At 40.5% G+C, this 20832-nt stretch overlaps 1 protein-coding gene across 1 annotated transcript in view; it reads right to left on the bottom strand.

The window, feature by feature from the left end:
* Positions 1-2144: 2144 nt before the first annotated feature.
* Positions 2145-20832, bottom strand: part of ak5 (adenylate kinase 5) — a gene marked incomplete at its 5' end in the record, with an annotated part of 70844 nt that continues 52156 nt past the window's right edge. Inside the window, 4 exons of the mRNA XM_083890390.1 lie at positions 2145-2274; positions 3929-4111; positions 4394-4531; positions 12608-12771. Of these exons, the coding sequence (XP_083746516.1) occupies positions 2200-2274; positions 3929-4111; positions 4394-4531; positions 12608-12771 (560 nt within the window). The 3' untranslated portion in view covers positions 2145-2199. The remainder of the gene's footprint in view (positions 2275-3928; positions 4112-4393; positions 4532-12607; positions 12772-20832) is intronic.

Here is a 20832-nt window from a genome sequence, read left to right as displayed (position 1 = left end):
AGCAATCCACCAGGGCTAGAAAATTGGTTTTTGTACCAATTTGAGGACCTCTGTTAAAAATGGAGTGTAGCATGTTTAACTAAGGAAGTGATTTCAATGAAAACAAAGTGAGGCCCGGCCAAAATGTCTCACTGGTCCTCAGTATGCCGCAAGTACAAGAACACACACACACACACAAAGCGCACAGAAATCCTCCATTTAGCAAATGTCTTTATTGAATGTTAAATACCAGACTCGGAACAAGCACTTGAACGATGAGCTTAAAAACATACAAATGCAATATTGTTAAATACTCTGCCGTTCATTGTTATTCTTATTATTATTTAAATGCAGGAAAAAGAGAAAAACAAAGGCAGTTAAGCTTGATTGTAATGTGTGCATGCTCGTGACACAACGGTGAAGCATGTTGCTGTGCAATGAGAGCGTTCACGCTGAAGCCCGTCACGTTCACCTGGAGAAACGCACTCTCAGTCACAGCAGGGAACGCTTATTTTCTCTGTACATGTGTGTGTGCCTCCGTCTGCCAGTTGGCAGCAATGTAGGTTGATGTAGGAGAGAGAAAGAAAGGAAGGAAGGAAGGAAGGAAGGTGCAGCAGAGTTGAATAAACTGGTGCTTCGTCAGCATCAAAAGCAGAGAGAGAAGTCGTCACTGATCGCTGGGACATCATGCAGACTATAAAGTTCAGTGATGGGTAATGTCTGGTGAAGGTGTGAGAGAATGTGGACCCTATGGTTTTAGCCTCGATGGTCCTATCACACGTGGACAGGGTTAAGTACGGCTGTTCACACCTGGCATTGACCTGTGACCACATGAGAATCTGACCTCTGCACTTCATTCAAATGTAAAATTAGATCTGTTTGACTGTCTGACGGCGTCCGATGTTTGAATTGTTGGTGTCTGTGCATCATAGAGAGTGAGAGAGAGAGAAAAAAACACTTCTGCTCGGGATTCCGTGATAGTTTTTGACCAAAGATTCCTGATTTTGCAGCAGTTTTTCAACAAAGTCGCACTTTTCTTTTTATTTGCTCTAATCTGTGACCCAGAGGTGTCAAACTGACGGCCCAAGAAACCTCCACTTTAAACGCAGCACAGCTGCCAGTGAGGTCATGGAATATACAACTAAATATACACTACCGGTCAAAAGTTTGGGGTCACCTATACAATTTCTGTGTTTTTCCATTAAAAGTCACACTTTTATTCATCAAAAGAGTTGTCAAATTAATAGAAAATATAGTCAAGACATTGACAAGTTTAGAAATAATGATTTTTATTCAAAATAATAATTTTGCCCTTTCGTCAAAGAACCAGCAAAACTGTTTTCATCTGTGTTAACATCATTGCACAAGGGTTTTCTAATCATCCAATAGCCTTCTAACGCGATTACAATGTACCATTAGAACACTGGAAATGGGCCTCTATACACCTATGTACATATTCCATTAAAAACCAGACGTTTGCAGCTAGAATAGTCGTTTACCACATTAACAATGTATAGAGTGTATTTCTGATTCATTTAATGTTATATTCACTGAAAAAAGTGCTTTTCCTTCAAGAATAAGGACATTTCTAAGTGACCCCAAACTTTTGACCGGTAGTGTATTTGCTAGCAATATTATTTTTTTGTTTTATGTTTAAATTACGTCTTATTATTGACTTCATTTCAGATTTATTTCTCTGTTTTTGGTTGCATTAAAAATGTGTTTTTATTCATCAAAACGCGCACTTTTACTTTGAAATCTTTGGAGACCCCGGCGTCCTCTTGACCACTCGTTGGCCACCGGGTCATTTTGAGTTTGACACCTCTGCTTTAACCCCCGTGTGACGATGATTAAAACACGCTAAGTGTCTCGACCTTGGCCTCTCTGCATTAAACTCATACAGTAACCTCCCAAAAAGCTTGAGTGAATGAATCAAAGCTGTTCTCACGCTGCTCTAACCGACGAAGAACTCTTGTGTTGATCAGTGTTGATATCGTGGCGGTGCCTATGAATAAGTAAACGAGTGCTGATCAGTGTAGTAATACTGTGAAACATCAGCTGAATGTGGCCTCCTCTGAGTTTGGTTGATGTGATCAGATCTGTGTGTAACTCAGAGCGGATGTTAATACCAGGTCTGAACAGGCAGAGAAAAGGTATTTACAGGTGGACTTTGAGAAGAAGAAGAAGTTGGCTGAGTGGTATTTGAGGAAAGTGTAGAAATTAGACGATGGAGCTGGATCCCAGCGCCTGGACGATCTGCGCGAACACTTCATCCGGCGACTTCTCGGCATCGATCTGCAGACGAGAGACAAACGGGTCAAGGCGGAAGCCTTTGGAATGACAATAATGTCTTGGCGTGCGGTCGTCGTGGACAGCGGTTTTCTGCAGACTGATGACCTCAATACCTGTTGTGACATTCAATAGTCCATACCCCCATCACACACACACACACAGTCTCCCCTACACCTGATGTGACATTTAAAGGTTCAAACAGCTCATTTCAAAGGGACCGTCAACCCCTGACCAGAAACTGCGTGATTATCTTTTGACCCTCATGTTAGTGGAAACAGCAGAGGGACAGAATTTACAGTGAGTTAGCCTCAGTGCAGTCGAGACAAAAAGGGGGAGAATTATTGGGAAACTGCCTAATCTGCATGGCAACAAATTGGCACCAGAATGGAGAAGAAAGGTGTCCGAGTCCAACTCCCTCAGGGGGGCGCCAGAGATAACACGAGCTTCGTCTCTTCTGTACGACAGAGTATTAGGTCCAAACTTAAGCATTTTATTTTTATTTTTTTAATCTGTCGAGAAAAGAAGTCGTTACATTACGAAAAATAAAATTCACAATTATTATTCAAGCAAATTCACAGATGATCGGCTGTGACCGCGGAGCAACAACATTTTGATTTGGGCTTCACAAATAAAGAAACACAAAATGTTGCCTTCAGCTTCAGGAAAAGATTGTGAAAGAAACTGAGTTTGTTTGCACACATTCTCGCAAAATTACAACTTCATTCTAATAATATTTTGACTTTACTCGTAAAATTCCACCTTTTTTAATATTATGACTTTATCCTTGAAAGATTATTTTTTTTCCTCTTCAGTTTGGTTGTTATACTCCGTCGTAGTTGATGAGGTTGTGAGGTTATTAAAATTATATTTTAAGTCTCCTCGGAAAACAAGGCAATATCTCAAAAGTAACCTTGATTTTGATTTTATGGAAACACAGGACAGTTTTTTAATTATCCATATACATGATGAGAATAGGAACAAAAAAGTGCTGTTTATTTTTGCACAGAAACGTTTCACTTTGATCATTTGGTGTGAGTGCTGTGGACAGGGGGTTCAGGTTAGGGGGGAGGGCACTGATTTAAGTAACTTTAAAAAAAAAATGTATTTGTAAATTTCCTCTTCACATCCTCAAATATAGTTGTCTGGGGAGAAAAAAAAGCTCTTACAATATTGAATTTACCGTTACAAAGGTCTCCTTTCAATTTCTCTGACTCAGAGCTAAAACTGCCCATCACCTTATACCTGATCAGTACAGAATACCAGGTGCCTTGTGTATATGTTTATTGTATATTGTGTATTGTGTCTAGCCTGAACTGACAACTTCCTACAACATCCGCAGGCTCCCCGATACCTCCAGTAGACAAAGAGGTGTGAAAACATCGCCTTGAATGGCAGACTCTTTGTCTATTGGAGGAATGCAAAAGGAGAGTTGCTCAGGTATAAATATGGAGGGCTAACTTTGCTCTGGGTCTTTTCTCCAGCGAGGATCACTCCTATGAAGATTGACCTTTTCCTTGCAAAGAAAATAAAAACTTGTCGGCCGGCAGAAGTTCTCTATTCCATTCTTCACCAGCAGCAGAGCAATTTCCTCAACACCTTCAGGTAGTGTCTGTGTGTGTGTGTGTGTGTGTGTGTGTGTGTCTACTGTCTCTGTTACCGTGTGCAGGAGCCTCTTGTGTTGGTAGTGCTCGGCCAGCTCCCGGCTGTCGTTGCAGAAGCTCTCGTGCGACCTGTGCGCGGCGCCCTCTCTGTCCGCCTGAGGTCGGCCTCTGCACTGCAGGCGACTGGACATGGTGTCAGGTGAGCAGCTCAGCAGGAGGACGACGCTGGGTTCACCCATCTGACACACAGCCAACGATACAGTCAGTCAAAATGTCCTTCACTGTCACTGTCACTGTCACTGTCATTCTAAACACATCATCTCTTTTTGTCTTCTCCTAACCATTACTTCCACACTTTGGTTACATGTGTATTATTACTATGAGTCATACTTCATTGTCATTTCTCAAGCTGGTTCTGACGCCTCTCTTCACTCTTGTAGGAGCACGATTTAAACTAATGTCTGCTGGTGACTATGTACAGAACTTGACCCTAGCACACACATCCTGTCCCGTCATCTGACCTTGGCTTCGTACTCCTCCGCCTGCTGCAAGTCTCTGGGAAAGCTGCTGATCACCAGACCTTTCCCCGGCCTCTGCTGCTGCTGCTGCTGCTGCACTGACGACGCCACGGCGTCACATAGCAGCTCCAGCATCGTTTCCTGAAAAATGATGAAATTCAATCACACACACACACACACACACACACACATACGCATAAATGCCAGGAGGTCAGAGGTCAGATGTACAAGTAGGCTGCACACATTTCCAATTAATGTACTCACTTTTATACCAATCTGTATAATCTTTCCTCAGCATCATGACACGTGACAGTTTTGTTTCCCACAAGATACATCAATGATATGCAAATTTGTTACTACTTTTACGGCAAACTCGGTGACATCTATTGATAATAAAAAAAATTCCCACCATGTCACCCGTCTGAAACCTACAACATGATACTAATATTATATATGATGTATGCACACAATACATCAATACTTTGTTGACTAAACTGTGATCACTACTTTACAGGGTTCCTACACCTTGGTTGACATCAAATTCAAGGACTTTCCAGGACAAATTTCCTCAAATTCAAGGACCAAATGACACATGAACCAAATGAAACTTAAGATTGATTTGCAGCAGACATCACATCGTCATTTGCTCTCTCTGTTCTCTCTAACGTTGCTCGCTCGTTGTTCTGCGTGGAATCTCAACGCAGAGAGAGAGAGACACAGCGGACAGTGTCCACATCACCGCTAGTAGTTATGACTGCGTCGGCCGAGTCCACACTCTTAGAAATAAGGGTTCTAAAAGTGTCCTTCTACAAGGGCTGAGGTTCTACCTGGAACCATTTGCTTCTGAAAAACCCTTTCCCGAAGAAAGGGTTTTTCAAGGGTTCTTGGTAACACTAATGGTTCCAGTAAGAACCATTTTGATCCAGAGAACCCTTTAAAACCCCTTTCCTGAATAAAAGGTTTTAAAAGGGTTCTTGGTGGAACCCTCCAAAAGGGTTCTAGTTGGAACCTTTACAAAAAGGTTCTACCTGGAGCCAAAAAGGGTTCTCCTATGAAGCCAAAGAACCTTCTATGGTTCTACTAAGTACTTTTAATTCTTCTTCTTTGAATGATTTCCAGGACCTGTGATGAAGGACACAGTGCAGTGATCTGGTTGTAGTCTGGAGTCAGTGGGTGTGGCTGACCTACATTCACAAGCCCCTCCCCCTCGTCTCACCTGCAGCTCATCTCCTCGTCATCGTGTCAGACCTGGCTCTCAGCTCCAGTTTTCTCTAGCTTGTTGTAAGGTTTCATTTCTCAACACCTCTTTTTACTCTTTTCTTTTCAGTCAGTCAGTGAGCTTTTGAGCTCTGTCCCGCTGTGAGTTCGCCAAGTGTGCGGTCAGGGTAAGTTGGCATTTACACAGACTTTATTGGTAATTACACTACCATTCAAAAGTTTGAGGTCACCTATACAATTATTTTGTATATAAATACTCACTTTTATTTATCAGAAGAGGTGGTTTTCAAGGGTTTTCTAATCATCCAATAGCCTTTTAACGCCATTAGCAAACACAATGTACCATTAGAACACTGGAAATAGGCCTCTATACACCTATGTACATATTCCATTAAAAACCAAACGTTTGTAGCTAGAATAGTCGTTTACCACATTAACAATGTATAGAGTGTATTTATGATTCATTTAATTTTATATTCATTGAAAAAAAGTGCTTTTCCTTCAAAAATAAGGACATTTCTAAGTGAGCCCAAACCTTTGAACGGTAGTGTATGTGTAAATAGTTTTTCCAGGGTTCACGCGTTACTGCGACATCTATTTTCCAACACCTGTAACAAACAATAGTGTAAGAGCCATTTGTGTTTTTGTTTTTGGAACCAGCTGCTCTCCATTAGGCAAAGGTGATATAACTCAGGTTAATTTTACCTGTGTGTAATGCTTTGTTATATCACAGTTTGACTGAATAACTGTTTTGACTTTGATTAAATAGAATTGTTTTAAGTTTTACTGAATGGAAGGAACAAACATTACATACTTTCATTTTGGAACTTTGGAGAATCAGCAGAAACCGTTTTTTTTTTGATCAGCAAAAGACGACGATAGAAATAGCATTTTTCAACTGTGGAGCTAAACGGCTGCTCTCTCCATGTTTGTGTCATCTAGAGTTCTTGCAGACCCACAGCAGGTGATCGGGGATTAACACTCAAACTACCAGGAAAAACGGTCAAGGTCATATTGACTGTTCATCAAAAAATATTCATGTGACACAAGTTGCATGATTTCCTATCTAGTGTTCAGGTTTTATGGGGAATCTTGGGATTATTCACTCCCTTGCCGACATCCTCCCCTGTGTTTTTGGCCATAATCTCTTCATACATGTGCTGCACTAACACATTAAATATTAAGGCTTTTTTGTTTTATCCATCTGTATCCGTGCAAACCCACGTGGCCAGACAGGCGGCCCGATCACGTTCTCGATCCGAGGGATCTGACTTGACAGAGAATACTAAATTGCACTTCCTGCGTTGCCAGGCAACACAAGAGCACAACATTCTCTTCTAACTTACCACCGTGTTCGATTTTAATGTCAGCGAGACGCATACGACAGCGTTTTTTATCTCACTTTGAGATAAACTGTGATGTAGGCGGCTGTTTTTTTCCTCTCTCTCTCTGTTCATCCTGTGATGTGAACCTGCCGAGGTGCACTTCACTAATCCCAGTGTGGGGATTACTCATCATGCTTTAACTCGCCATCTCTCTCTCTCTCTCTCTCTCTCTCTCTTCATAACTGTCTCACTCACTCACATGCACATAAAAATAAGCATTTGGCAGTGAACGCATGGGACATGACCTTAATGTGCTGTAAGGAGCTTAGAGTGAGCTCAGCCGTGTTTAAAACCACAGAGAGGAAATGTACGCATGGCTTCTTTTGATACGTCTTACATTTACATAGTTCCTGTGTGCGACTTTGTTAATCTGGAGATGATGCATCTTACATCATGTCTTTAGTCAAAAAAGTGAATTATATTTCATAATGTACTCAGGGTTGTATTATGTATTATTTTATATTGTGTAAATATACAGTGCTTAATACATTTATTAGGTTTATGCCACAGCTGCCCTAAATAAACAGCATTGGTAATTATCATAAATCATTCATGTTTCTGTAATGGTTAAAGGTGCCATATGTAAGAATGTGGCCAAAAACGGTTACTACACTCAAATTCAAAATACCGAGGTCTTTTAAGTTTGGTTGTCTGACGTAACTGGCAACCCGTGGTTGCTCGGCAGCTGAGACTCTACTGACTGCAATGATTGGTAGACGGCGGTAGGTGGCGCCACATGCCAAAAACATGATTTCAAAACATAAACATGATTTGCAGTCTGCAAAATATTTTTTTAATGCAAATATTTTGTCTGTACTGTTGTTGTTGGTGAGTTCAGCTTGTTATATGAACATTATTCCTGAGTCTCTGTGACATATTAGGAGGATTTTATGGCCATTTGCTTTACATTTATTACATAATGCACCTTTAATGCACCAGTATGTAAAAACTCTTTCACCAAAATGTTTTTTTTGTAATGCTAAAATATAACAATAATAATAATGCATTATATTTAAGGCGCCGACCTTGAGTGATTATTATAATCATGAATTTTCAAATTGACTGTTTTCCAATATCCCCTGGAAAAACTGATAAAGCACATGATTATTTTGTGATTTAAGATCAAATTACTGTTATTTACTTGCATTTGTGAACAAAAAAAAAAAGATTTGTGAAATATTTACGTTTTCTCGTTTTTCACGACAGGTGGTCTCGTAAATCTGTGAAGCACTGTGTTTATATCTACTTTAAGCAAAAGTCTTGCTATTAGGACTCCACCACCCACCATGTTTATACAGCAATCGAGTGCTTTTTTTTAAAAGTGGAAAATCCTTAACAATCCAAAAAAAGAATGACAGTGTCTTCTCGGATGAGAGACACCCTGGTTCCCTGATGCTCTTCAGAAACAGAAGTGCTGAGAAGTAGCAATCTTTTCAGGACCAAGTGTTGTCATTTTTCTTTTTTCTTTTTTCAGATAATTGTCACTGAATGGTTGTTTTTATTGAAAGCGACACTCGGGTTCAGCTGGTCTCTCCTCTCTGAGGGTGACATTCTTTTCGCTGACTGACAAACATTTGGAGGTCAAATTGCAGCGATGGAAAGAACAGACGTGCACTGAAAAACTGCTGTTAAAAAAAAGAGCAACAGCTGGACCAGCGTTAAAGTGGGAAATGCAAATCGACGAATTGAAGGCTGTTTCTGGATCTGGTATTAAGAATTTAGGCTGCTTTTTTTCCATGACATGATGTTAAAACGTACACTACCGTTCAAAAGTTTGGGCTCACTTAGAAATGTCCTTATTTTTGAAGGAAAAGCACTTTTTTTCAATGAATATAACATTAAATTAATCATAAATACACTCTATACATTGTTAATGTGGTAAACGACTATTCTAGCTGCAAACGTCTGGTTTTTAATGGAATATGTACATAGGTGTATAGAGGCCCATTTCCAGTGTTCTAATGGTACATTGTGTTTGCTAATCACGTTAGAAGGCTATTGGATGATTAGAAAACCATTGTGCAATGATGTTAGCACAGCTGAGAACTGTTTTGCTGGTTCTTTGACGAAAGAACATTTATTCTTTGAATAAAAATCATTATTTCTAATCTTGTCAATATCTTGACTATATTTTCTATTCCTTTTGCAACTGTTTTGATGAATAAAACTAAGTGTGACTTTTAATGGAAAACTGTATAGGTGACCCCAAACTTTTGAACTGTAGTGTATGTACAGATGTGCAATATCCTTTTTTCTGCACTACCTATAGGCAATCTGATGAAATTATTATTTTCTTCATTTTCAGCAACTATATAAACGCACCTGAGCAAAAAAAGTACTCAAAAACGGACTAAATTTGTAAATACGTCACAATTCAAAGTTGGCTCGGCTCATTTTTAATGAACAAAAATGGTAACACTTTATAATGATAAATAAACATAATAAATATAATAAATATTGAATTCATCATTTATACATATTGTTAGCCTAATGGCATAGTTGCCTAAGTCATATTTGAACATTTTCGTTAGCAAGCACATTGGTAAAGTTAGCCAGATATCACAATTACCAAAAAAATGACTTGAGCAATTATGCTATTAGGCTAACGATGTGTATATATATATATATGTTATACATTACGCGTGAATACTCATTAGTATGCAGTTTATACACAGTTCTAAATGTTTTACTCATCCCTTAGCTGCTGTACTCAAGCAGCCAATCAGCATCCACCTCCAAAAAAATTGCATACTAATGAGTATTCATGCTTTATAAATGATGAATTCAATAATTATTCATGCTTAACTAAGCTACTTCTGCATAATTAACAGTACTTTAAATGCAATATAGCATATTTACTAACATTTTCTTAATGTATATGTATAAACACACATATATATCCATATAAGGAGTTGTGTATTATTCCCACAGCAGTGGTGAGCATTAAGAGTTTAACACCCGTCCACATCTCTAAGTAGGACTGTTCACATCTGTCTTTAAAATGTGTCCTGGATGAGATCTGATCTCTGTCCGTCTCCCTAAATCGCCTTCCACGTAAACGCTGACGTCACAGCTGTTTGCGTGGGAAAACAAAATGATGTTTTCGTCGCCCGTCTTCCCGGTAAACGTGTTTGGCGTGGATGTGTCGAACAGCTCTGTCTGTATGCATAAATATGCATAAAAGTGTGTTAATCTGCATGTATGATTCAAACTCTGCTCTGGTACCTTCATTAGGGCCATTGGCAGGAAAACATGTTATGTATCAGGTGTTTCATCCTTCATGGAGGAGGAGGGGGGGGAAAAGAAAAGAAAAACAACGCATTTTTCCAACGAGGCTTCATCTTCAGCTCTCTGCCTTCATGAAATATTAATGCGTGAGATCTCTCTCTTATTTAAAAAAAAAAAGATTATTCAGCTGGCACAGTTTATTGCTCAGTTCTCACTGTGGTGATGTTTTTGCGCTTCTTCCTGTCAATCACAGGGTGTGGGTGTGGTGACGCTGGAGCTGTGACATTCTTACGTTTTTTACCACCAATTCAAAATATGCATCCTTTTATTTTCAACATATATATCCACATATACTGACTCTTGTCCCTGTGTGTGTGTGTGTGTAGGTTTTTCTTTCCTCTGGGTTCTCCAGTTTCCTCCCACAGTTTAAAAACATACAGATTTGGGGGATTAGGCAAATTGGTCTCTCTAAATTGACTGTAGGTGTGAGTGTTAGAGTGGATGGTTGTTTGTCTCTATGTCAGCTGGGATTAGCACCAGCACCCTCCTCAATAGCATCTTAAAAATACAGTGTCCGCTTTGTCCCTATAAAACGCGAGAGTGCAGGCGAGGGCAATAGTATCCGGAAGAGCGGAAGTTGGCGAAGTGTTCTATTCTTGGCTGCACAGTGCAGCACAGAGTTCTACACAAACTTCCAGCCTCAGAGGATTTACATTTCAAATATGACGGCAATGTGCCGGCTCGAGTCGGCAAATGATGGCTTTTCCAAATGCTAACTGCTGTTAGCTGCCGGAGCCTCAGTGACGCTGACGTAGTTTCCTGTGTCTCATTTGCATATTTAAAGAGACAGGCGCTCAAAAGCGAGTGTTCTGAACAGGGCTGTTTTGGCAGTGTGATTGAACTGCTGTGGTGCTTCATCCTTAAGGTATTTTGACCAAAGCATGTCACAGACATGTTCATTAGGACACCAGGGAACTAGGTTAACTTGGTAGAAATAGGGTATAATATGTCTACTTTAAGGTCAGTTATTAAATCTACCTTGCAGGTTTTGCTAATGGTTGTGATACGCTCCACGAGGATCATGTAGCCCACTAAGCCCTCCTTTTTAACAATCTCCTGATTGTCCCCTGTGTCATGACGTAGTTAGCTATGTACGCATTTCGAGCGTGTCATGTTATATCCATGAACGATGCCGTAATGACTCAAACGGTCTGGAAGAGAACATCGCAATCTGCAGCAGATCACATTGTTGTTTCCGTCTGAACAACCGCAAAGTCGACAAACTCATCGATATGACTCAAAGACACAAAGCAGAATCTCCCAATGTCAAAGTAAAACTGGATCAAACTGAACAACTGGGACATCTTTGCTTTCAATACAGCGATCGAGGCGGGAAGTTCCTCCGCTGTGTCATCGTACACTTCCGTAGATTTAGACTAGACTGTGTGATCATAACCAGAAACAGTTTGTCCTCTGAATGTCACACAGGGCTGGTTCTCTTTCACAGACTGCGGAGTCTGTCATTGTTTTTTTTAGGCACGACATAGTGTGCAATTAGTGTGCAAACCATCCCGTCTATGCTCGTCAGCAGGAAAAACATCAGCCGCTGGAGAGGAAACGGTGAAACCATAGTGCTGACACATCTATGCAGCGTCACCACCACAGGAGGAGGAGGAGGAGGAGGAGGAGGAAAGTTTGTCCTAACAAGTTCCAGATAATGTGCCACTTTTCGTCAGCCTACACATGTTATGTTTCCAGACTCATATGTTGACTTGAGTGAATGTTTGTGGCAGATGATTCCCTCCAGGCAAAACATAGAGGGAACATTTTGTGAGGTCACTGTGGCCTTCACTCAGTTCATCACTGAGTCCAAAGTGAATGTTTCTGCCAAATTTAAGAAGAATTCCCCTCGAAGCGGGATTTGTTGGGGTCTCAGTGACCTGGACCTTAACATAAACATCATCAGCTCATCCTTGATTTTTGGGCCAAGTCTGAAAGCATTTCCCCCGCGAGACGTTCTCGCAATGCGGTCTATGACGAGAATAAGACGGACAACCTGGAAAAACAACGCCTCGGGCTCAGGCCGTCGCTGACGTAGAAGCATTTGATGCTGTAAACTGTGCACACAAGGAAAGAGTTTAGGAGAATGTGCATCTTCTTCTTCTTGTCTATTTGTTTTATGATAATTGTTTTATTTTCTTTCATGAGTCCCCCCGTCTGGATCATTCTGTCACTCTTTCTGTGATTGTATACGCTGTAATCTATTCTTATTATTATTCTTATTTTTTCTCCTACACTGCACTACAGCATTTCTTGAAAAGAAAGTGAAGACGCTTCATGAACCTTCCCTTCGTGTTCCCGTGCTCTGTGGTTGTTCCACACTGACCTTGGGCAGCTGCTCGCCTCTCTCCAGGACGTCCTGCAGGTGGCGCCCTCGCTCGCTGTGAGACTGCAGCTCCTGACACAGCAGGTCGCCCAGGGTCACGTGACGCAGGCCGAACCTGTCCTCCATCCGCTGGCACTGGACTGCCTTCCCTGAGCCTGGACCACCTGAGAGCACAGGCGCACGAAAACGTCAAGCTTTCATGTTAACTTAAAGGCACAGTTCATGCTTTTAAGACTCGGCCACATGGTTGGTGTAGCGGTTAGCACTCGTGCCGTGCAAGAAGACCCGTATTCACGACCCGGTCGGAACAAGGGTCTTTCTGCATGGAGTTTGCATGTTCTCCCCGTGTGTGTGCATGGGAATTCCCCGGGTTCTCCAGCTTCCTCCCACAGTCCAAAAACATGCAATATGGGGATTAGGTAGACTGGACACTCTGAATTGACTGAAGATGTGAGAGTGAATGTTTGTTTGTCTGTGTGTGTCCCTGTGAACAAAAGACTCACCAAAAAAAGTGTACACCCTCGAATGTCGACGTTAATATCTACCGAATATGTTTGTTCATGTGACTCTTTTTTTGGGGATTTATCCAGAAATCTGGTTCTGCCTCATTAGGACAAGGTTTTGGTCCACATGGAGACTACTGGTCCTGACAAGTTTGAGGTTTTCATGACTTCAGTGGACATTGCATTGACTTACATTCATTTCCTGGAGACTTACTCTAACCTTAACCATAATTACTACTGGCCGAACCCTAACTCTAACTCTAACCCTTAACCCTAACCTAACCCTAACCCTAACCCTAACCCTAACCCTAACCCTAACCCTAACCCTAACCCTACCCTCAACCTAACCTTAAAACACTTCTTCACCTCCACCAGCCCACCAAGGTGGGCTGGTTTAATACGCTACAAGTAACACACCTACCCCTCCACCGGCGACCCGGCTTCAACTCCAGAACTCCACATGACAAATTCACTGGATTTTAATTAACTCTTCTCCACAGTGGGCCCCCTCTTTCCTGCCCAGAACTCTGCCTGGGGATCACACCCTGGTCCCGTCCGCCGACCCTGGACTGGACCCCCACCACCAACCGGATCAGTAGGCCAGTGCTCTTTAAGTTTTATTCTTTTAACTCCTAACCCCAACCCGAACCCCAACCCTAACCCTAACCCTAACCCTACCCTCAACCTAACCTTAAAACACTTCTTCACCTTAAAATATAGTCATTTACGTTATAGGGACTTGCTTTTTGTCCCCATAAGGAAGACAAGTCCCTATAATGTGACTGTGTAAACAGTTTTACGTCCCCACAACATTAGTAATACACACACACACACATACACACACAACCCTCAACCCTCTTAAAAGCCCTTCACAGATCTGAGGACCAGACAAAAATGTCCTCACTGTGTATGGTTTATACGATTTCTGGTCCTCACAAAGCCACAGATACATGAACACACACACACATGTTTGTAACTAATGGAGGACACAGCAGACAAAGCCTGTGTGTGATATACAATTAGCTCTAATGTTAACTTAAAGGTGAGAGAGGGAATATTAAGCACAGGCTGCTGCTGGTGAAATGTAATTAGTGGTTATAGAAGTATTAAAGTTAGGTACTTGGATGCAGGGAGGGTGAGGTACAGTACAGCTGTGGCCATGAAGAAAACACACGCTCTCTTTTCTTATTCTGCACAACAACAAACCAGGGATCAGTCACTGTCTGCTTTTAATGTTGTGGTGGATCAGTGTGTCGCTCTGTCACGATGTGAAGTCGTGGAGAATTTGACAGAAAATACGTTTTTATGTGAGGAAGATTGAATAAAAAAACAACTGGACAGCTTGTTTATAGGTGGCGTCCATATTTTGCTCCTGGAATAGAACGTGTGGTCTGTTGTTATTATGTCCTTATCCTTCCTATTGTGAGCTGTCTGTTCTGTCTTTGAGATCTATCTAAACAAGACATGTTATTGTGTTTCTTATTCTTTTTTTTTGGTATCTATTTTGTATTTGGTTCTTATTTGGCAGCACATTTTGGATTCTAACCAAGACTTCGAGGCTCTTCCTGCTTCTCCCTCTCACTGTGAATGTGTGTGTGTGTGTGTGTGTGTGATTGTCCTCAGGTTTGTTAGCGACTGGGCGGAGCCTCCAGGTGCAAATCATCATCGCTGCAATCACGACGCCTCCGTGTGCTCTGCTCGGTCATCTCCGCTCTGCCAGATCGTTTTAAAAGTAAGAATCTGTTATTTCTTTATTCGGAGTAACCTGTGGTTTATCTTAAAATGGTGTGATCGTGGGCTGATTCACAAGAAAGCGCCAAGGTTCTGAGGCTCCAAATCAGAGCCAGAGCCAGAACCAGTGTCTGTCTGTAAGCCCCCTCAGTGTTTCAATCTAAAACTGAAGGAAGCAACAGCAGCACTGCTCGAGTAAAGTGAGACTGCTGCAAACAGCCTGGAGTACGACTCCTTTTGAAGCTAACGCGCCCGGTCAGGCACAGGATATGACATCATTTTTGTCGAGTGCCCTGCACACTACACTCTTTAAAATAAGGGTCCCAAAAGTGTTCTTCTACAAGGGCTGAGGTTCAATTAGGGAACCATTAATTTTTCCAAGGGTTCTTGGTAACACTAATGGTTCAGGTAAGAACCATTTTGATCCAGAGAACCCTTTAAAACCCCTTTCCTGAATAAAGGGATTTAAAGGGGTTCTTGGTAACATGAAGGTTTAAAGGTTCCACTTGGAACCAAAAAGGGTTCTCCTACGAGGACAAGCCGAAGAACCTTATATGGTTCTACTTAGCACTTTTATTTCTAAGAGTGTACAGCAACCATAAACCTAGCTTAAGGGTGAATGCACCCTTAATAACAACCAGTTTCTCAGCTTTTTTGTCCTAAAACACACACACACACACACACACACACACACACACACACACACACACACACACACACACACACACACACACACACACACACACACACACACACACACACACACACACAGTACACGTTACAACTGTGTGAGTGCTGGAAACATCCAGGTGTACATGCTTGACTCTGTTTTATCGCAGGTTAACTGCATCACTTGGCCATGGAGCCGCTCGGAGTGATTTATCATAACTCACCAACCCTCGAGCGCTGTAATAAAGCTCACCATGTGTTTCACATTCATCAGTATTCTGCAGGAGTCGGGCAGTCGCTGCCCTCCGCCCACCTTCAAAAACAAACGCCCTCATCACCATTTCCCTCAGAGAGATGGTCGAGCAGAGCTCGGGTTTAACCGCACAGTGAAGTCAGAAAAGGTGCATAAGAAATGAAGGAGGAGGAGTTTTGTGGCTTCATTCACTCTACATTCACCACGTTTTACTCTAAAAATGCTCCTCGTAGCTTCCACACATCGACTCACTCGGAATATTTTTCTGCTGCTTTTTAACACAATCTGGGAAGTGAAATAATGACCCAGCAGGGCCGAGGCTGAAGCCCAGAGAGGCTTGTTAGTGGCTCTGGTCTTCTACAGTAGTTCAGGATGAACGAGACTCAAACTCTTAGAGCAGATGAAGCCAATCTGTGAATCCACTGTGCTGCTTAACTCTCCTGTGCTTATACATATATATGTATACCAGTTTTCCCCCACAGATAAAATACAGAACACGAGTAAACTAATCAGATTGTGCCCAGGATTACACCAGATTACGAGCTGTCTCAGGTCATGTCGCATCAATCGACAAAATCTCATGGAACTGATTTCAGTAGTTTTTTGAGTAATCCTGCAATAGTTCATAGTTATTGTCCATAGTAACTGTATCAATAAGTTGTATGACAACTATGGTATTTATATCCTATACTTATCATTATTGTATACAAATGTCCTTTTTTTAAAGGCATTGTTCCTCAGGCATACCATTTTAGCTCTAATCCAGTTTTCAGCTTGTTGATAGTGCAGTAATATTGTGCAGTAATATTATGTAGTAATATCATGCTTTTTCCCAAAGTAATATTCAGGTAATAGTAATAGTACTATGTCGTAGTATTAGCAGCCACTCTCAGTTGTACGTCATTGAACCCACTCATATTTTATCTCATCCTCAGCCATTTTTGATGCTATAAAGATCCATCGTGACTTAAATCTGTTACACAGTAAACAGATTTTAATCCTTCAGCTCTGATGTTTGTTCACTATTCAAGATAAACTTTATTGTCCCAGAGGGCGTCGAAAACAACCCAATCACACAGAATCTAACATATTATGTCACTGTGCAATGGGTTTCCTTAGTGCAATCATGTATTTAAAATAAAATAAAAAACATTCTGAATTTCTGAAACATAAAACCAAGGATTATAAACAATAAATAAATAATACTAATTAACTAATATTAAAATCTACATAACTGTGCAAGTAGTCATTTTATGCATTTATGTTTTTATTACCTGGCAGAAACTATAAAACTGCAGGTACAGAAACATGAATAACAGGCAGCATGACCAATCACAACAATATTTCTAAGTGTTCCAACCTTCTACTTTCTCCTCTAAGAGACGAGCAACTCCTTCAGCTCTCAGCGGCATCAACAATAAGAGCCAAAATGAGAATGGAATATATTAGAGAGAGAGAGAGAGAGAGAGAAAGAGAGAGGTGGAGTGGCAGACGGAGATGAAAAATGAGAGAGGGCAGGCGACCATATGGAAAATATCTCTGCAGTAATTTCATTTGTGTGTTCAGACATAATTCAATTCTGTCTGAAGTTTCAACAGGTCATGGTTTTTATGGAAAAACATAAAATCAGTCTGAAACAAACCTCCACTAACACTAATAATATTATGTAGTCTATATCTTTGACTTTTTTGTAAGATACCACACGAACATGAAAATATCCAAAGGTTGAAATATTACTGATAAAAACACAGGTTTAAGAAGTAATTATACAGTCACTGACTAGTTTTCAACAAGACCTTTTATCTGATGTGTTTGTGAGTTCGTACACTGATGTACGTGACTGACGTAGGTCATCCTTATTGTGTTGGAAATCACTATTATTATGTCTTTCTTTCCCTATTAACATCATTTTTCTAATTAGTAGTATAGTGTTGTGTACTGAATGTATCCTTATAAATATGTGCTCCTTTCCCTTTTTCAAAAAACGCATATAAATATGTATTTTCCTTTAATTTTTATTCGTTTTTTCCTCAGTTACACAAACTACAAATGCTTAATGATTTATGAACAGTCGTATTAAGGACATCTGTAGGTTTGTGTCTTTCGTTCCTGTCCTTTTTCTCTTCTCTGTGTCCTCATCTTACAGGCTGCAGGATCCAGATCCCATTTCAAGGCTATCATTATTATTATCATTCATATCATATCATCACCGTTATTATTATGCTATAATTAAAGTTCATATCGGTAAAATTTCTTTTATCAACAGTCTCTGCTGCTGCTGCTTGTACACTCTTAGAAATAAAGGTTCCAAAAGGGTCCTTCAACAAGGGCTGAGGTTCTACCTGGAACGGTTTGCTTCTGAAAAACCCTTTCCCGAAGAAATGGTTTTTCAAGGGTTCTTGATAACACTAATCATTCCAGTAAGAACCATTTTGATCCAGAGAACCCTTTAAAACCCCTTTCCTGAATAAAGGGTTTTAAAAGGGTTCTTGGTGGAAAAAGCCTCCAAAAGGGTTCCAGGGTTCTCCTATGAGTTCCAGGATTCTCCTATGAGGACAAGCCGAAGAACCTTATATGGTTCTACTTAGCACTTTTATTTCTAAGAGTGTATAAATGACACTGTGATAACTGATAAACTGTTATATCATCTGCTCCTGGTCTCTCTCCTCAGTCTCTCCCACACCTCTCCTCTGTCCCCCATTTCTCATTTCACCACAACCTGTCTAGGCAGATGGCCGCCCGTCTCTGAGTCTGGTTTTGTCAGAGATTTCTTCCTCTCCTCTCCACTGATGCCTATAGAGTTCACTCATTGTGTGAACTGTATGGTTTCTCTGCTCATCTAAATCAGGAGCTCCATAATTACGTCATAATAATAACAACTGTATTATTAAATCACCATTTAACACAAGCACTGCTTTTACATCCAGTTTCACTCAAGAGCCAAAATGCCATTGCATCAATTCACGGGCAAGTAATACGGGAAAAAAAATAAGGGTAATTTTCTGCAGAGAGGAGGATCAGTGGGCCGAGAACATAAAGAGGCCAGAAAATAACGAAAAGCAGCAGCGAAACACCAGCGACTCGTCACATTAGCATTTCCCTGTGGCTTCGCCGTCTGTCTGAGGCTCTGCTGCTGCGGAGAGAACGTTTCATCTTCTCCTTTTATAGTCATTGAAACCAAATTTAACTTATCTCTCCAAACTTTTAATTAAAAATAACAGTCACAAGGAAGATGTTTAACTCATAGAACATTTTTTTCTGCAATGAGAGTCTTATATCACTATATAAACACACCTGAGCAGAAAAGTACTCTTTGAAATGAATTTGTGAAATTTGGACATATTAAAGAAGAAATATTTGACTCATATCAGACACAAGTGGCTGCAAACATGTCTAACTCCTCATGCCCTGCCTTTGCCTCCACCTCCTCCTCCTCTCCTGCTCCTCCAGCGCGCAATCACCTCACCTGTGGTGGGAGCACACCTGCTTCAACTTCAACTCATCAGCTCAGCACTTTATATTTCCTGCTCCCACAGTCACTCATCGACACATCGTAACAGTCGACTCAGTGGTAACGTCGTGTTTCTCCTGAGAACACACTTTATTCTAGTGTCCGCTCGCTGCTTGTTGAAGTTTTGCCTTTTTCTGTCTGACTCCTGTGTCTCTAGACTTTGACACATTTCTCTAATCGATCAATGTGAAACAAATGTACCACAATTCTTTGAGTCTTTAGAGGACAAAAATGTCCACAAATTCAGCCTCAAAACTATCAAACATTCAACCGTTTTGAGGATTTTAACCCTTTAAACGCCAGTTTAATTACTTTTGGTTACTTTCTGTATAACAAATGTTGGGTGACCAGTCTTTATTATCCAAAATATTTACTTTTTATTTTTTGTTTTGCATCGGTTTAAAAAATGCACTGCCCTCTTAAAGGTGCCATATGTAAGGATGTGGCCAAAAACGATTACTACATTCAAATTCAAAATACAGAGGTCTTTTAGGTTTCGTTTTCTGACCTAACTGGCAACCCGTGGTTGCTCGGCAGCCGAGACTTTACTGACTGCAATGATTGGTAGACGGCGGTAGGTGGCGCCACATGCCAAAACGTGATTTCAAAACATAAACATGATTTGCAGTCTGCAAAATATTTGTTTTAATGCAAATATTTTGGCTGTACTGTTGTTGTTGGTGAGTTCAGTTTGTTATATGAACATTATTCCTGAGTCTCTGTGACATATTAGGAGGATTTTATGGCCAGTTGCTTTAGATTTATTACATAATGCACCTTTAAGTCGAAAAGGACAACAATGTCCACTTCCAAAAACTGCTATAAAAATAGTAGAAATGAATATGTATTTCTGCTTTTTTCTAAGTAACCCTTGATTGAGTGTTTATTAGTTTTGTCCAGGGCTGAAGTTCACCTCCAATGGCAAATTAAAGTGCAACCTAAGAGTGAATTTATCATGTGTATAATCACCTCATTGTGTGAATCGAATGAAGTGTCACATTTTCAAAAAGCTTAGGATGTCACCAACACATTATATTTATAATAATTGTATGAATACTGATTTCTATTGTGAATTTACTTTACACATTAAATTAGTCTCGAAACTGACAGCAGGGCAATTATATGGAAATCATCTGAAGGAGCGTGAAAAAGTAACACAATGTGACTGTGAATTTATTCAAAGGAGACTCCAATAATTACAATTTCTTCTTGAAGGCTGCAGCTACACGGAGTAAAATGTCCTTAAAGGGCACAATAAGCATATTGTTTTATATTGTATGGTATGGTATTTTACATTGTGTTGTACAGAGTTGGGCAAGCGATCGTCTCAGATAATATCGTGATTGTTGTTTTACAAAATGACATTATCGAGTATTTAAATGAGACAAAGGATGAAACGTGCACTGATTCTGTGTGTGGTTATGTTGTGTGGTTCACTTATTAGGCTTTTTAAATGTTTATTTACTTGACTTCCAAATGATATCAACTATTTAAAATCCCCCCCAAAACATGGTATGGAATTGGTGTTATATATGGTATAAATATGAAATATGGTGAA

Source organism: Microchirus variegatus, assembly GCF_963457635.1.
Source record: "Microchirus variegatus genome assembly, chromosome: 5".
NCBI classification, from domain to species: Eukaryota; Metazoa; Chordata; class Actinopteri; order Pleuronectiformes; family Soleidae; genus Microchirus; species Microchirus variegatus.
The sequence above is the reverse complement of the archived record's forward strand: the minus strand, read 5'-3'. Positions and strand labels throughout refer to the sequence as shown.